The 17,486-nt window shown below is 41.7% G+C and overlaps 2 protein-coding genes across 3 annotated transcripts; both read right to left on the bottom strand.

Moving 5' to 3' along the window:
- Window positions 1–7,292: 7,292 nt before the first annotated feature.
- Window positions 7,293–12,840, bottom strand: plk2b (polo-like kinase 2b). Its single transcript, XM_083979117.1, has 14 exons — window positions 12,377–12,840; window positions 12,179–12,286; window positions 11,949–12,065; window positions 11,467–11,596; window positions 11,101–11,284; window positions 10,679–10,877; window positions 10,394–10,541; window positions 10,096–10,190; window positions 9,715–9,847; window positions 9,437–9,517; window positions 9,079–9,238; window positions 8,624–8,753; window positions 8,347–8,457; window positions 7,293–8,208 (listed from the first exon to the last, which is right to left on the bottom strand). Exons 1-14 carry the CDS (start codon window positions 12,560–12,562, stop codon window positions 8,017–8,019), a joined length of 1,974 nt encoding a protein of 657 aa, XP_083835243.1. The 5' UTR covers window positions 12,563–12,840; the 3' UTR covers window positions 7,293–8,016.
- Window positions 12,841–13,470: 630 nt separating this feature from the next.
- On the bottom strand, window positions 13,471–16,935 carry LOC310991423 (ATP synthase subunit C lysine N-methyltransferase). Of its 2 annotated transcripts, none has more exons than XM_083979120.1 (6): window positions 16,915–16,935; window positions 15,778–15,951; window positions 14,721–14,825; window positions 14,446–14,586; window positions 14,316–14,366; window positions 13,471–14,188 (listed from the first exon to the last, which is right to left on the bottom strand). In XM_083979120.1, the coding sequence occupies exons 2-6, from the start codon at window positions 15,943–15,945 to the stop codon at window positions 13,883–13,885; spliced, it is 771 nt and encodes a 256-aa protein (XP_083835246.1). In that variant the 5' UTR covers window positions 15,946–15,951; window positions 16,915–16,935; the 3' UTR covers window positions 13,471–13,882. The 2 variants fall into 2 exon arrangements, with proteins under 2 accessions (XP_083835246.1, XP_083835245.1); XM_083979119.1 differs by having other exon boundaries at window positions 16,910–16,934.
- Between the last annotated feature and the right edge of the window lie 551 nt (window positions 16,936–17,486).

The following is a 17,486-nucleotide window of genomic DNA, read 5'->3' as shown; positions in this document are numbered from 1 at the left end:
CTGCTAACAAAAGTCATAGCCAGCCTCAAAATTTTGTTCTGTTCTATGGAAAGTGCCAAAGTGCCAAATAAGACCCTGCATCACAAACATTTCAAACTGTAGGCCTACAAATAACTGGATATTTAACTTAAAGAAAACCAGCAACTTCATGATCAGCACTAAGTGTCAAATATCAGCTATTATAGACAAATGGTTTAAGATTGTAATTATAGGCTAATTCTAAAGTGGTGAATGATTTAAATGGATTTGAATAATGTAGGTCTGGTCTATGTGTAGTAGGAGGACTATGGAGTTTTGAATAATATGCATTGTTAGACCTGTTCAATAATCTTATGAAATAACATGATCACAACGTTTAACCAAGGAAGCGTGCACGCAATACAGAGTGACTAATAGGGAGCAGCCTAATGAATTGCAGCTGGATGTTTACATGCAGGCCAGGATGAGAATACCAGTTGCCATGGAAACACTAGTGTGTCTCCCACTCAGCTCAATGGCAGAGCAAGTGGGGACTGTCGATCCATTATCAAAGATGATGCACTGATTGGCTCATTGATGGGGCTGTCGGATACTGGTCAAAAACGCTGACTTCGACCTTGTCCTGGTATTTTACCTTTTTTCCCACACTCTGAATTAAGCAGATATTTTTCATGAATGAGAACACCTCAGAGGGTATGAATAGGTTGTCAATTGCACTGAGTCTGCCTTACAGTATCTTGAAAAGGACTTTTCTTTCATTATGTAATTCTTAGATCAGATTCAGATGCATAATCGTTAGTTCTTTCTTTTCTTGCTTTGCTGAATACATTCAGCTGTTACAAAACATTGAACCATGTGTGAATAAAGAATAGTTCATGGTTCCTCTATATGGCCAGATGGTTGCGTCACAGGATGTGGATGTAGGCTATTTGTTTATTAGCTGTACAAAATCTTCAGATAGTACAACTTACTCTCCAAAGGAAAAAAGATCACACTTGTGTGTCTTTCCTTTCCTCCGTCTTCATCATTAGCTGTTCTGAAAATGCTTAAGCATATCTATGTGTCCTAAAATGCCAGCGCTCTCAAACTTGATCAAAGGTTGGCCCTGTGGAAGTTGACATTCAGCCGACATTATGGCGCCATTCCTCCTTCATCCGCCACCACAGTCCATCCACCCCTGCATCTGTCCAGTGCATGCCAGGAGATCAGCCATTTGTATAATGTTACCATTAGCATTTACCAGGTAAAGACTTGCTACTGTGGGCTCAGAGAAATGACAAAGGTGCACAAGTAGTGTCACAGACCTTTCAGTTACAATCTCTAACCAAACTGTTGTTACTGAGTCACCAGTCCAAACTTCCTGATGGAAGGTGCAGATTAGATTAAAAAAGTGATTTGTTGTAAAACACTTCACATTCCTATACACAAATCTGCCGATAGCAAAGAACAAGAGCTTCTGTAAATTACACAGACTTAAGGGTTGATAATAAGTAGTAGTTAGCAGTTTTATTGGCACTAAACTGTGTCGGCAAGTTATGACATTTTGGAAACTGTACCACTGAATCAAAGCCATAAGCTTGTATCAACAATTTAGTGCATATACCATACGAGCAATGGGTTTGGTTTAACTTTATCTTTATCATCACATTTAAACATATTTCTCTTCCTACCAGTGACAACAGTTTGCAAAGCTCTAGCATGAAGCCAGAGCAGGCCATTCAACTCTTAACTTATTGAGCAACACAGCCCCACCTAAATCCAAAGGGAGATGATGATGAGTGTATATGTACATGTGTGTGTGTGTGTGTGTGTGTGTGTGTGTGTGTGTGTGTGTGTGTGTGTGTGTGTGTGTGTGTGTGTGTGTGTGTGTGTGTGTGTGTGTGTGTGTGTGTGGGATTTGCTTTGTCCTTCTATCTCCACTCTGAGTCACAGGATTGAAACGCTGCTTTGAAGCCTCTGGAGTTTCCTCCACGAGGCAGGGCTGTATTTAAGCACTTGCCACCCTTTGCAGATCTTTGCTAAATGCCTTGCTTCCCACATTTAGAGACACCAACACTGTTGAGCTTTGACAGGCTTTGCAGCACATGTCTATTGCTTGGTGTGATGGAATGATGGGAGGACCACATATTCTTCATAGCTGATGCCTCACGCAATATCTTATCAGTTTAGTATATTTCATTTAGCACACCAATGCTAAAGTATGCTACCATTAGTTACTGTACAACAAGTCATTAACTATAGAATATTTTTAAGAACTTTTATTCACAAATAAAATGTGAATAATTGTTCTCAATAAGCATCTAACTCTCAGGCAAGTTGAAACTTTGCTAAGGGGAATTCGAGTATGAACAAGGGAACTTCAGAGAGTCACCCTCTCATTTGCTGGTATGGATGGAATGCATGTATCCGCTTCGTTGCAGCTATTCTAAAGGGGAGTTTAAACAGTAATTATCTCCCAACCCAGTTTATTTCAATGATCATCTGTAATTCTACTGGTCTGTAATGACAGGATGAGGAGGTTGATGCTGCAGAACATTTGGACACGATAGTTCCTGCAGGAATTGTTGCTAAAAAGCAAAAAATGCTAGACAGAGGTTTTGTTGTCGTCTATGTATTGACTATTGATTTATGAAGAGAACCATTGAACTTAGTGGTATAATATAGCTGAGAGGCAGATAGCCCTAATCACTGAATGGCAGTAAAATTGTTCTCAATAAAGGGGAAAGGTTGTCATATTAAATAGATTAACTTCAGGGGATTTGTGGCTTTTGTGAAAGATCACAAGATTCAGAATAGTAAGTATAGTATTCATTAATAGAATTTTCCATTCCACTTGTGTGTGTATTTTATACTTGGCAGTAATGACTGAAAAAAGGCTTAATATGTTAGATTTTCAAGTCTAGCAGAAGCTCTTACTGGGTTTACTTAATTTGTCCTCCTCAGTTTCTTTTTACGCTTAGTCTGAAGGCTGCCCACAGAACCATGTGATGCATTTATTAAAGCAGTCAGGCGGTCAACCACATTTTGAGGGGGAAAAAAACACATTTTGAGGAAGTCACATTTTCTACTGACATCACAAATTGAGCCTGCTTGTGCAGTCAGAAGAGACATAGCACAATGTGTAATTATTGCAACTAAAGAAAGGAGAGAAAAAAATCCAGTCACTCAAATGTGATGACTGACCTGTGATGCTCAGCCACAGCACGTGACAGCTTTTACAATGATCCAGCAGCAAATGTGACGTAGGCTCTGTGAAATGGATCATTTCAGTTCACTGCAGTCTGACGCATGTGATTAGTGTCTGAATACAGAAAACCTCCATGCAATTATTTGGCACTTAAATTTCATAAAACATGAAGTCCAGACATTTCGTCATGATTGGAGCAACAACAGCTCACTGCACATGTACATGTTGATTTTAATTTGTAATTTTAGTATAGTGAAGTTTAAAACAGACTGTCCCTGAGCTCACAACACACCTGTTAGAGGCTGACACGTTGGCTACTTTCCATACGGTAGAAGGATGTCGTGGTGGCGTCATTGACGTGACGTCAGGCTAGCTAGACCACCCATAGAGAGACCACCAGCGTCTCTAAAACAAACGACGTCTCGCTGACCCGACCATATTTCCCTGCCCTCCTGTTCTCCAGCAGGTACACGAAACACACATAAAATACCCCAGTGTTCACAATAATAAAACGCACTGCCGCGAAAAGATAGCGAAATTTGGACAATACGTTCATAAAACGTAAACAGTTAAGCTTGTCATATCTTGTTGCTGAAAACATATATTTGCCATGAAGTTACTTTACAGTAGTTACTTACACTTGGAGGGGACGAAAAGCCAGTTTATAATCAGGCTGTTGGACTGGAAGAAGTTCATCCTTGGACCTGTCCACTAGTCTTAAGCTAATAACAGGCCCATGCAGAGGCCAGGCCAGGCCAGGCTAAGACACTGAAAGAGGATGTTTATAAATGTCCATTTTTCTTTGCTCTGCCTAGTCTCTTTCTTTGTGAGATCTGTTTTATCTAGTACTGTAGTTTCTTCTGAGCAGGAAACTCTTCACGTGTGCTTGCACCTGAAGTCTGCATCGGACTCCTCCATTTTGCATGTCAGGCTTTCCCTCCCTGTGAAGGAGGAGGAGGAGGAGGGAGGGACACGCGCACCACGCATGCACTAACATGCACGCCATACCTGCTTGGAAACAAAGCACAGATTAGAACATAGAAAATAATTATTCCCTGCTATATTTTGTTTAAGGTATTGTTTCAGTTGTTTTAGAGAATGTGAGCAGCCTACCAAAAGAAATATTAAACATTTAACAAATTTGCAGAAATCTGGGGAGATTAAAGCAGAAGTACAGTAAGCGATCCGGTCGTTTTGGCTAACTTCTTGTCAGCCGATGGAGTTAGCAGCCCCTGCCCTCGTCATGGATCTATTGGTCCTCGTCCCTACGTCACCACATTCACGCGCATCCCTTGGCTGCACACACAGCCCTTCATGCCGTTCTCTCTCCTCATTGGATAAAGGTTTTAGGATACAAGGAAGTATACAAGAAGTTTTCTCCTCGGCTTACAGCAGAGCAGAGTGACTGACAGACCCGTGTTTCGGACCAAACACTCTAAGTAAGTGATTGCTGTCGGAAGATATAACTATTTAAGACTTATATTAACACAAACATTCCGCTTACTTCTGCTTTAAACAACACAATGATGGCAGTGATGCACCACAAACAGTGCAAAATATGGTCTTGGTGGTTATTTTGTGTGTTTGCCATAGGCTTCAAGGACATTCAGTGTATTACTGAATGTCAAATGCAAAACGTAGTGTCACCGCTTGTTTGAAGTAGAAGCGGCCGTTCCACATGCAAGCCAATCTTAAAGGACATAATTCAATTAGAAAATAAGAAAGGAAGAGAACAGTAGCGAGTAATTAGTAAGTATTTTAAGAATTCCTTTCATGAATTTCTTTCTTTGCTGCTGTGTTGGACACAGACTAGCACACTTTACACGGTTATAAAGCTACTGAAGCAAACTTGAAGCTTAAAAAAAAGATCTTTTAAAAACTGATTGATGAAAATTACAGGAATCAGATGAGGGAGTACTGACATCTCACTACTGAGCCAGTTAAGTGGCTTGCACCAGTGACTCATTCTCAGTTTGAGCATCTAGAGGAGACCAAACACACCTTTTCACATGCTTGCCCACACTCAGAAAATACTTTTTTTCATGGAAAAACTATTTGGCTAAGTTGACACAGGCAACTTTTAAAGCATTGCTCATCTCTAAAGCGGTCGATATTGTAGGCTACAGCAGAGAATGGGCAAAGCTATACAGTCATCCCAGCTCTCCTCATAGTACGTCTGTTTTAGTCCACATAGTAGGAGGAGGAGCGCTGACATTTGATATGCAAAGACCTTTTTAAATCCTCCAAGTGCATCCCAGTGTGTGCACATCTCAAAGCATGTGTTTTCTTCTTTTTGGCAGAATATGCCTACTATCACTTTCAATGCCAAACTGACTCACTCCTCTACTTGCAGAGAACTTTATGATAGAAGCTGAGGTATATAGATCCCCTTTGTCACTCCTGCTTATACTCATTCCCAGGCTAAGTCTGCCTGCATGCACACAAGACTTTCCCCCACTGTCTATATGTGACACAACAGAGCAGCAGCTTTGTTTGGGTGATCCTGAAAACCAACCGTGTTATAAGCATTTCTATTTTCACATGACAGTGACACTAAGAGGATGAAGGGAACATGCACTCCTAGCTTTTTGAACTCACAGGGTATTTAAATGAGTTTATCTTCGTAATATGCTTTCAGACGTGTGGAAGCTTCCCATGAGGCCTATAAAGTTGATCAGAAAACATTTGCTGACTCACAGAAGAGATCCTGACCTGACCTGAATTTCCACTTGCTGTCATCATTATAGGAGCTGAATCTACACTGGACTAGGAAATGCTTTCTTTCTTAAAACCTCAGAGAAAATGTCATTTCTCTTGCTTGCTTGGAAAGAGCCAGCAGTCTGTGATTAATTTGGTTCAACCCATTGCACCCATCCAATGGAGATGCTGCACTCCAGTTCATATGTTAGGAACAGGGGTAAAAACGTCCTCATAGGCCAAAAAATGTTACATCAAGAACAAAATCTATTTCTGTCTCAGTGAAGCATCCATTCCAGGGACTATTACTGTCAAAATACACGCACTCAGACCTGGAGGTGTCGTCATGAATAATTCCTGCTCCTGCCTCTTGTAGGCTACTTCCTGTTCTGCTTCCGTCTGTGTGGGTATGTTTATGCATGAGCCATTCATTATTGAACTCTGAAGAGCACAGATATTCTGAGTGAACATCTAAAGGGGATGACTCAAACATCCACGTTCAACTTCCATCATTACATAAGCTGGCAAGGTGAAGGGGTGCTCAATAGACCGGAGCTAGATCAAATACTTATGTGGAGAAAAGAGAGAGTGCAGAGGAGAAACCAATCAGCAGCAAAAGACACAAGTTACAATTTTAGCTGTGCTGTGTGTCAGTACACGAGTTCTGACTTTCAACGAGGGGAGGCCATGCCAGATGTTTCTTACGCAGCCAACATTGATTTCCGACTCACCAAATTGTGGATGCTTGTTTCCATGGTTACAATCGGTGAATGTGAAAGGAGTCCAAGAATGATTGTAGTCTCTTTGCCTCAAAAGCTTTGACGCAATCTGTGACATAGTATGACCGAGTCTGTCGTGTTATTAATCTGTGTCTCTTGGCTGTCTTTCCTTCCAGATTTCTGAATCACCCAGCTGGCCTGTCTGTTGATCAGTGCCCTTGTTTGTATAGGAAGTATTGGTGTGAGACAAGGTGAGCCACATTGCACGGTCAGTCTTCTTTGCCATCCTCTTTTTTTCACTGCAGAGGAAAACTCAGCAGAGGCAAGGCCTTGAACCAGAAAACAGTATAAACAAACCTCAGTGTAAACACGGCGTCTATTATGCATCTATCTCGCTCTTTGCACCCATTTCCTGTTGCAAACAAAGTTTAAAGATAAAATACTTGCTTTGACTTGGGCCAGTGCAGAGATATGAGTGTAATTAAGTTTAATTTAATCCTCATCACACTGCTCAGTACATTAACCCAGGAACTGCAACATATGAAACGAGGACACAGCTCATTTTCAGTTTCATTTAAATGCATTAAAAATTGATTTCTTAATACCAGGTATATATTTTGAGGACACAGTTGGAAAGATGAAACACAAAGTACTCAGGAGTAGATGTTTTAGAAAATGCTTTTTATTATTAAATAAATAAATACTGCACTTTTTTTGAACACAATAATTTAGGTCATTTTCTACCATGGTTCTAATGGCTTTTCAAGGGATCCTTACAGGATGTCTGATACTTTTTTTTTATGTCATTCACTTCTCCTGCTCCTACCCCTCCCTCCATCTGTCAGTGAGGAGAACAAATCACAGTTTTAAAAGTTGGTGTGATATTACATCCCTCCCCCTCACACATACACACTCACACATATAAACAGCCCTGTGACATACACTGTACATCATTTACAATATTCCACAGTCTGGCTCTGGTTACATCCATTTAATTGGAATGCCTCTTTAAACAGCTTCAACTACACTATACACAATTTAGCTGGTGCCAGCCCAGCATTTGTCTTTACTTCCCGAACATCCCTCTTTATTCCCCGAAAACATTTGGGGTTCACGTTTGTACCAACGTACTCAGCCCTTTCTCTCTTACAACAGTCGACATACAAATCAGCCCTTTTCCATCCAAGATCATTGTGCTACATTTAATCCTCTCAATCTCTTTCAGTCTCTCCATATTATTTTTTTTACCTGCACCTCTGCTGAGTCACAGAGGTGCTACGGTGTAGGAATGTTAATTTACTTTGCACGAGTCCATCCTTGGTCCATCAGTCTTGAGCAGATCCCTTCTGAATCATTGTTCCACTGCAGCACTGCAGTAAAACAGTGCATTGGTTTGACTCTTTGACACTGTCCATAACATATTATTGTAGTGGTTTAGCTGCATCTCTGCAGGAGCATGTTGAGGGAGTACACCATGCGTTCACGCAGGTCAGTGGGACACCCAGACGTCAGCAAGGAGCTGAGTTTGAAGGTTTTGGAGACACGGTCCTCATTGATGTATGTAAGCATGTACTCATCCCTCTGGCAACACAGGATGATCTTGGTGTGGTCATGATAAAAGTTGACCTGTGAAGATTAAAGTAAATACATTTTTTGTTAGTCTTTCTCTTCCTCTGTTGACCTGAATACTGTCTTATGCATTGCACCACAACAGTGTTACTGAGCATGCCCAGCAACGGCTGTTTTTCTGTTCATTGTGTTTACCTGGAAAGTGCCGTCATTAAAGAGCATCATGAGGGCGCGGTCGGACTTGAGCCACTGGAGCAGGTAGAGTCTGGGCATGTGTGCATCTGTCATGCTACCTAGGTCCCCGCCCTGAGAAAGCAAAAGAGTTAACACATCAGAGTTAGACAGGCTGCAACTTGAAATATACCAACTCTAGTGCTTCAGGGGCGGAAGGACAAAAAAGATACTTGACAGCAAGGGGATATGGTTTACAATAATGAAAAAAGGAATAGGAGTGGTTGAGATGTTTACTTACATCCATGAGATTCTCCTCCATGTAGTGAGAAAAGTACTTGAGCACAGTCACTTGTCCCACAAAGTGTTCAGGAACTTCACAGGTTGGGAAAACAGAGCACTGGCCTAGCTCTGCATAGTAATGGATAGTCCTAAACACATATGAGAAGAAGATAAAGAGTTACGCAACCACTCACATAAGCACTTGAAAACAGCCATAAAACTAAACGTACAGTACAATGATCTCTTCACATTAAAAACTGTTTTCCTAACATTCTGGCCAACACATAATAATGTAGATTACTTAACTCTGAAATACAAACACTCCTCTTTGACTTTAGCACAAATTAATTAATTGAACACATCAGCAATTCTATATACCACAACAAGCTTAAACAAGCCATCTCCATTATATGTGGTGACTAATAACTTTCAAAGGGAAGGTGGAGCGTTGTGAAAGCATAGAATGGTGCATACTTTCGGTCTGGCAGGAGGCTCATGTGAGTGCCGTTGTTGAAGAGAACTCCCACGGTGTGATCAGACAACTGGTAGCCGAAGCCGTACTTGTTGGAGTAGTCCACCCATTTAGTCACCCATTGAAGACTGCAGCTGGTTGAGCCCTGAGGAATGTCATCCGCTGCAGGGTGAACAAGAACACAAAGGTGGAGGATTAGAATACAATTACACCAAAGACTTCAAGAGATGACAACCTTGGCTGTGCAGCCATGTTCAAGAGCGAAAGACAACTCCAGAATTTCTTACAGGTTTACTGAAATGTAACAATAAACTGAGATATTTTTTGTAGAGTTTGTTCGTGTTAAACAAGGTGACTCACCTTTGGGCATATTCTCCAGACATCCCCTCAACACACTTGCAACAGTCTCGGCTACACTCCCTGTTGTATTGTCTTCCAGGCCTTTGGGAACAACAAGAGAGGGTTATTTAGCTTGGTGTCACACACAAAAAATGACTTTGCACTGCAGCTGTCACCTCAAATCTTTTCATGCACCTTTTCAATTTTCAAGTGTGTAATTTCACAGCTGCTTGTTAAAAGAGATGTTCAGTTCATGCCTTGTTTTGTGTGTGCGTGTGAAACCATGCTGGTGAACTTACATTCACTGCTGCTGCTGCAGCTCCCCAGACTCCCCCTGACGATCAGACGGATGGTATCTCGCGTCGTCGGGGACTGGCTCTCTGTTGCCAGGGCAACGGGGCTCTCGGCAGATGGAGGAAGTAGACTTCCATTCTGAGGTGGGAATCAGTGACGACAGGGCTTAGAATCTGCGAGTTTAGATCATCTCTTCCTACTATGACTCAGCGGTCACCCACAGATGCAAAGTGGCTGGCTTAAAGGTTAAAAATAAATGCTTTGAGTTTGTTCTGAAACTGTGCTTGTTATAAAGTTTTGTACAGCACCACAATGACTCATTGGATACTGAATATCAAAAATCTACCTATTATGAAATGAATAAAATAGCTGTATTGATCTCTTACCTCAGAAATCTTTTTGCTCTGTTGCTGGCTGATGACAGTTCTCTCCAAATCGTGCTGCAGTTTGTAGATCTCCTCTTCCTCTTTAGTCAACTTATCTATCGAAAACAAAATAATCACACACAAAAATCAGCACAATTCTTACATTAACTGATGTGAAATGTGGCACATGCTTGCAATGATCTGAAATGAAATGCTTCTTGTAGCAGCAGTAATTTGACAGAGTGGAAAATAACAGGCTGGTGTGACAAGCAGCGTTTTAAGTGGTGCATAGGCACCCAGCGGTTGATCTAATACTCACTCATAGTCTCGTAGTATTTGACCTTGTCTCTCTTGCCACCAAAGAGTGCAGCTGCGGCTTTCTTGAAGAAGCTCTTAGCAGGACTGGAGACATGGAAATCTGGGGCTGAATGGCAACAGCTAGCCGGCAGACGCTCTGGACTGAAGCCCTGTGGAGAACGAAAGTGGGTCAGTGTGCAGGCTGGTGGGAAGGGAGTCACTGTTAGACTCCTACTCGGTGACATTTCGAGAGAGAGAGTGACAGAGAGCGGAAGAGACAGATTATGAGGTAAAAATGACATCTAACCTGTGTGAAGAAGTCATGCCTCAGGATGTGGTCCAGGTTTGGTCTCTCCTCAGGGATCTTGGCCAACAGGCTGGCAATTAACTGCTTAGCCTGTGGTGACAGGGATGAAGGCAAAGAGTACCGCGCCTCTCTAATACACCTGTATGTCTCCTTCAGGTTGGTGGTCTCAAAAGGTGGTCTGCCCAACAGCATGGTATACCTGGAGCAGGGAAGAGGTCAAAGGTGAGCTGATGTCCATCAGCAAAAAAGTTCTGTTTGACTGAAGGCAACACGTGTCCAAATCTGATGCCACTGTGCATATTTACATGTATATTTTTGATAAAATTGTAATTGACTGGTGTTAGCTAACAAATGATCAAAATTAATAATATTACTAACTCTTTTAAAGTTTTCTATTGATTCATTTATAGTTAGTTACTCACATTACACAGCCCAAGGCCCAGATGTCTGATTCACAGCCGTGGCCCTGCTTGTTGAGCACCTCAGGGGACAGGTAGTTGGGAGTCCCACAGATCGTCTTCCTCCTGTTTCCCGCTGGCTCCAACTTGGCAGCCAAACCAAAGTCCCCGACCTTCAGCTCCATTGAATCGCTCACAAAGAAGTTACCTGTGGGGGAATAGAGGGAATGAGATGGTGATATTCAACCTCAGATCAAAGGCTGAATATGGCATGGGTCTTCTGGTGAATCAGTCAAAGAATAACTAGAGGAGTAACTGGGCTTTTTTTAATATCTTAATTGCACAAAATGCATATTTATAGCATGCCACTACTGCAAAAGTGTGCCTTACCAAGTTTCAGGTCTCTGTGAAGGATTTCTTGTTCATGCAGGTACTTGAGTCCAGAGACAATCTGCCTTAGATAATAACGCACTTCTGGTTCAGTAAGCACCTTGCGAGCCTTAAGGATATGGGCTAACGACTGTGAAGAGACAACACATAGAGAAGAGGATGATTATCAGAAATGCCTTCTGAAGAATCACATAGAAAAACACATTTACTTTTTTTGGGGGAAAAAAACTTGTCATACTGGATAAGTATTAGTTTTGATCTCATAAAACGGTTACATAGGTTTGCAAGATCATTAAAATTAATTAACAGATTAGGAATTATTGTTAGTGGGGCCAGACTCTGAGTACTGCCTATTGTGCTGCCTCATTGACTTTGGGTGCAATGCAGGTGTTCCAAACCCCCAAATCCAAAATTGAAAGACAGGAGTGGCCAAGATCAAGTACAGTGGTTAAAAACTTGAGCATGAGACGAACAGGACTTACTTTTCTACTACAGTATTCCAACAGGATGTAGATGTTCTCCTTGTCCTCAAAATGGTGATAAAAGTGCACTATATGTCTATGGTGCAGCAATCTGTGCAGCTCAATCTCTCTGTCAATCTGGCGGGTCAGAAAAAAACAAAAATGTTCACGATTGCAATTGAATACAATTTTCAACCATGTGTATTATTCAGTTGTGCCAGCGCGCAAAGGCACCGGGGCTGCACGCTTACCTTCTCCCGTTGGTGAGGCTTGGAGACGCGCGCATGTGGGATGATTTTGGCTGCGTAAACTTTGCTGGTGGAAAGGTCAGTCATCTCGTAGCATTTGGCGAAACCCCCCTAAAGAGAGTAAAGACACTGTTAACATGCTTTGTCTTCGGGTTATGAGGTAAATCCACAACGTCCACATCAGACTAACGCTTGCGCTACCTTGCCCAAAACTTTTCCACGGCAGTAGCATTTTCCCGTGACAGGATCAGTGATTATCCTGGCCATCTCCGAAGGCGCACTGCGCTCATCCATTCGCTTTCGGCGAGGTTCGCAGGACCTCTGCGTAGATTCACACATACTGCTGCTGTTCGTCTGTTGGGGACTGATATTTCTCTGTACTTCCATTAGACGTGATCTCGCGTCCTGTACTCAGAATGCAGCCCGGAGAGTCCGTCTGAGTGGCTTTATACTCTGGCTTCCACCCCACCCCGATGTCTGCCGCCCTCTCTCTGACGTCACGGTGTGAAATGAGAGCATGAGATTTGCCCATTATCGATTACCTTGCATGCACTAAGGTGTTGATGATGGAACAGAGGCATGAAATCAAAGGGGATAACGCAGCGTGAGGATTGTTGTGTTATCGAATATAAATACCAGACAGACAGTCGTTTGAATAATGGCATCAACAGCCGCCATTCACAATAACAAGAATATTAACAAATGTTCTGTAGTTTACATGTTTTACGTACCAGACACAAGCAGATGAAACTACCTTCTAACAATTTGGTGCAAAATAGAATCCAAGGTGTTGAAACTCTGGTGCAAATATACAATATGCAGCAGGTCCATGTTTGTATTCTACTCAGGTTCATCTCATCCTGTGTTTTTGCACCAAACTCACTTTGGAACACCAGCACCCTCAGGTGGAGATTTTGGATATCATTAGGATGAACCACAGTGACGGATGTTCTCCATCTGAAACTAAATAAGGATATGTTTACCAAAGATTGATGTACTGCATTTTGGACACTGATAGGTGCGATTTTTAGTATGAATGAAAATGATTGGAACAGTCACACTGAGGCAGGTATGAAGATGGAGACAGTGTCCCCCTTCGGTTTACTGCAGGTGCCACAGTAAGGTTCACTGCTGCAGTCAGAGCACGTTTCTCCACCATGGCACCATAATACCACTAAATTCAGGCTAATCAGGCTTAGCAAATGAAAATTGCAGTCCGTGTATTTATCACAATAACAATGCAGTTACACACTGCTTACAAGAACACAATTTTAACATAACCTTTATTCGTAATAAGTCATTTTTAAAGATCCTGATCAGAAAAAAACTAATCACTTGTTCATTGGAAAACAGCCAAACAACATGCAGGCACATTCTTATTAAAACTTCTTAAATGCCAACAAGCAAACAATAGACAAACAAATGGTTTTACACACTTAATTGTGGTTTTCAGACTAAAGTGCTATGTAATTCCTCTATTCAGTCACATATTCCATATGAGCCACAGACCAGAGGATGCAGATAAACACAGTCAGTACTTTAAATTACCCATGAGCTGGCATAAACACAAAACAATCCATTTGCCTAAAAGTTCACTGATTTGCTCAGAGACCCACAGAATGGCCTTAAAGTTGCACTGAGCTGGATACATGGGCGTTTTTTCCAGCAAATATAAGTACAACACAACGTATGAATCTAACTGCAACCTCACAACGTGGAAAAAAACAGAATATTAAAGAAAATAATGCACTCACAATCCTCCCTGTAGCAAGTCACCGATTGTGGAAATACAATATTTGTCGTGGTATAGCTCATACAACATAGGAAACACTGTAATTCTTTACACTGCAGTGTTGGATTGACATCTGAGGTGCAGGCGTACAGCACCCACCCGTCCTCAAGACCAGAGCCAAACGACGACTGGTGTGGCCAATTAGGAAAAGGAAAACGACAAGCAACAACACGTGCATCATCGTGAAGCTCTATCAGCAACTTCTCACCCAGGAACTCCATCTGTAAACCAGTGAGAAACGGCTGAATCAGTCACTTTGCATATAAATGCCATGTATGCCATGGGATTTATAAATCCTCCACAGTAGGGGGGGGGGGGTTAATCCGTCATAGAAGGAAAAAAACTCACCACTCCTGGAGCGAGGAAAGCTGTCACATTGTTGTATGTAGATAAATCAGTCTATAAAAGAAGAGCGACACACATAAGCGCAAATAACAACTCTGATTAAGGGCAGCAGTACTTTTTGCTAAGGTCTTACCTTCCAAAAGTCGTTTCTAACAAAGGTGGCCTGGTTGGAGGAAAGTCCTGACCAGAGGGCCTTACTCCTGGCATAGGCCACTAAAATGGAGTTAATTTCAAACCCTGTGCACTGAAACCCAGCAGAAGTAGCCGCAAACACCTGGAAATCAAATGGGAGTGTGTAAAAATTATTATTCCTTCACATTTAATCTCTGCCATGACACCCAGTCTCTCAGTTAGATTTTTTCTTTACACTTGAATATATTTTTCCCAAGACAGGTGAACCTCACTCACCAGTCTTCCATCTCCTGATCCCAGATCTGCTAAGCGACCTCTTCGTCCCTCAAGCAGTTTCATGACGTTCAGTGTCTGATCTTTACTGGAGGGCAAATAGGGAACCTAGACCACAGAACAAAACACAGAGCAAGTCAATACATGATGCAGGTAGTACAGTAATTACTGTTATTATGACAAGTCAAAGTCTCTTAGATCTGTTTTACGTCTTGAGTATGTTCTTCCCAATGGAAATTTACAGCCCAAGACACTGCTGCAACATGAATTTCATTTTCTGCTACATGAAAACATCTCTTTTTATGCTTCAAATTAAATTTTACCTCTGCTTGCAACAGACCAGACTCCCGAGTGCTGTGACTATAACCTTGAAACTAATCTCACACACACACTGCCAGTGGAATTGCTCAACAATATCTCTTAGAATGATCAAGTCTCACTCTAGCTGTGGTAAACTGAGTTTTAATCTCTAATCATGCATAACTCTAAATTTGTTTTCTGAAGTATGGATATCCAGAATAAACAAAGCTCTGTAGCATTATTTCAGAGACATGTTAATCAGAGTGCAAAGCCAGTTGTATTTTGATCAGATTGTTTGAGCAGCAACATCAACTATGAACATTTCTGATTCTCCATGCAACAACAAATGTCTTCATCATTACTTCATCACAACTTCTGATAATCTGCTCCTGATCATCATGTTTTCATCATCTTGGACTGACAGTGAGGAAGAATAGCGCACAAGCCATTATTTTTTTGCAACATTAGATCTCTGCACGATATAACTTCAGATTAATGCATTGCACACAATGGTGCAGTTGTCCATGAAGCAAACCAATTGTAGACTTACCATGTTCTTCTTTCCCCACATTTGTTGCTATAGCATGGAGCACTACGCTCCAAAGTAAGCAAATTATTGTTAATGTGCAAGTTAGGTTCTGTCTTGGCTTCTTCTCTTTGATTTTACACAAAAGTGCAGAATTTGATATTTGAAAGAGAGAAAAGAAGAGATAAGCAAAGCGGACAGGTAAATACAAGGAAAGAAGGAAAAGTCAAGCACCTTGAGCCTGCACGGGACTTTACGGAAGCCAGGCATTACAAAGAGACTCCATACTCCATACAGGCCTGTGAGCAGAGCACCTGTGCAGGCTGACACTACAGGATGAGGTGTGTTGACAAAAAGGAACTCGCCATGGTCCTGCAGAATCACCTCAATGGAGTCCTCCATTGCAAACTGTTATAAATATGGTTAAAACAGAGTGAATGAGGGGAGATATTATCGCAGCCTCCTCAAAAATTAGCACCATATCTTCAAAAATGAACTGTAATCTTCTGTAAAACAGACAGGTCAGGGTGAAAACTGATGAAGTTGAGCTCATTGATAAAGACGCCAACGTCCTGCATGTCAGCCAAAACCAATATATTGACCATTATATTGGTCAATACAGTGTTTCACCTAAGTCCTAAACTGTTCCCTGGATACACATGATAGACTGTGGTGTGATCAAAGTTAGCTACCAGTTAAGAATACATTTGCCAACATCTAGGCTATATTTTGAGAGAGAATCAACTATTTAATTATAGGCTACATTACAGAATTTAAAGAATCCAGCCTACGAAACAATTTATGGTAGCCCAGAGCATTTCAAATCTGACATTTAAACAGGATCAGGTTGCATAGGATGAAAATGATCTAGTAAGTAGGGCTCAGTGGAGCAACATATGAAGTTACATGATTTATGCTTTAATCATCTGTTAATCATTGCCACAAGGTAATCTGAGAGAGCTGGCATGAACAAAAGACCTTTAGAGAACACTTTCCAACAGCAGATGGTGCTACGGTGGCCTTTTCTCCTGCAGAAACCTTCTAGAAAAGTTTTGTTTACAGGGGCCATGCACTGACACTATACTGCCAGAAACAAACAACAGCACTGTCTGTTAACCACAGGAGATACAGTATCGCTCGATAAGAGACGCTCTATGAAAACGGGTCCAAAGCAGCGTTCAAACACCGCCAACTAACATTCACGACGTCTGACGTGCAAGAATAGAAAAAAAAACCATGAATAAACAAAAGGATGACATCCTTATAAGCGAGATACACATGCAGTATATCGAACACTTTTTGGTACATTTGTGAAGTTTTAACACAAAATCAGGACATTTGTAGAGACAGACACGCTCGTGCATACCTTACTCGCCCCCTCGTCTAGTGCGCGCACATGCAGATCCTCCAGTCAAAGGGCAGTCAGTCAGTCAGTCAGCACTAAATCCCGCCCGGTAGCTTCATACACGCCCAATCGGGTGTCTGCTAACTGGCTGACAAGAAGCATATACTGTAACAACCACAGCCAGGATTTCAATCGAACTAGTAATCCACTGTTATGTAATATTGTGTCTGGTACTGAGGTGGTTCTTAGAGCATGCTGGACTATTATTATAAGATATGTTGACTGCAGGTGCAAAATGACCAATAGGAGCTAAACGACAGATGCGAGGAAATGGATGTCAGTTGCTGATATGGACCTTGCACCTCCCATATATTAATTATGCTTTTTTTTTTTTTTTTTTTTTTTCTTTTTAAAAGATAGGCCCGGTTAAATTACAATTGCAAAGATGCCAATATCCCCTTCCGCGCCTGCACCACTCGCTCCCACTGAAAGGCCCGTAGTAATAATAATAGTACACTAATAATAATATTCATCAGCACTCAGGCCGCTCTTGTTTGCTCAGCCGCTTGTTCTCTGAGGCGGAGAGCAGGGCTGCATG

The sequence above is a fragment of the Trachurus trachurus genome, assembly GCF_905171665.1.
Source record: "Trachurus trachurus genome assembly, chromosome: 9".
In the NCBI taxonomy this organism is placed as follows: Eukaryota; Metazoa; Chordata; class Actinopteri; order Carangiformes; family Carangidae; genus Trachurus; species Trachurus trachurus.
Note: the sequence above shows the minus strand (reverse complement) of the source record. Positions and strands in the feature narration are given on the sequence as shown.

What these genes read in the sequence shown, in the direction of transcription:
- plk2b (XM_083979117.1), bottom strand. Translation starts at nt 12,562, where the DNA reads ATGGAAGTACAGAGAAATATCAGTCCCCAACAGACGAACAGCAGCAGT. An exon ending in TGGAATACTGTAGTAGAAAA is followed by an intron (nt 11,597 to 11,948) that starts GTAAGTCCTGTT and finishes GTCTCTTCACAG; the next exon opens with TCGTTAGCCCATATCCTTAA. An exon ending in CAAATACTACGAGACTATGA is followed by an intron (nt 10,191 to 10,393) that starts GTGAGTATTAGA and finishes TGTTTTCGATAG; the next exon opens with ATAAGTTGACTAAAGAGGAA.
- LOC310991423 (XM_083979120.1), bottom strand. Translation starts at nt 15,945, where the DNA reads ATGGAGGACTCCATTGAGGTGATTCTGCAGGACCATGGCGAGTTCCTT. An exon ending in GATCAGGAGATGGAAGACTG is followed by an intron (nt 14,587 to 14,720) that starts GTGAGTGAGGTT and finishes TTTGATTTCCAG; the next exon opens with GTGTTTGCGGCTACTTCTGC. An exon ending in CTTTCCTCGCTCCAGGAGTG is followed by an intron (nt 14,189 to 14,315) that starts GTGAGTTTTTTT and finishes ACTGGTTTACAG; the next exon opens with ATGGAGTTCCTGGGTGAGAA.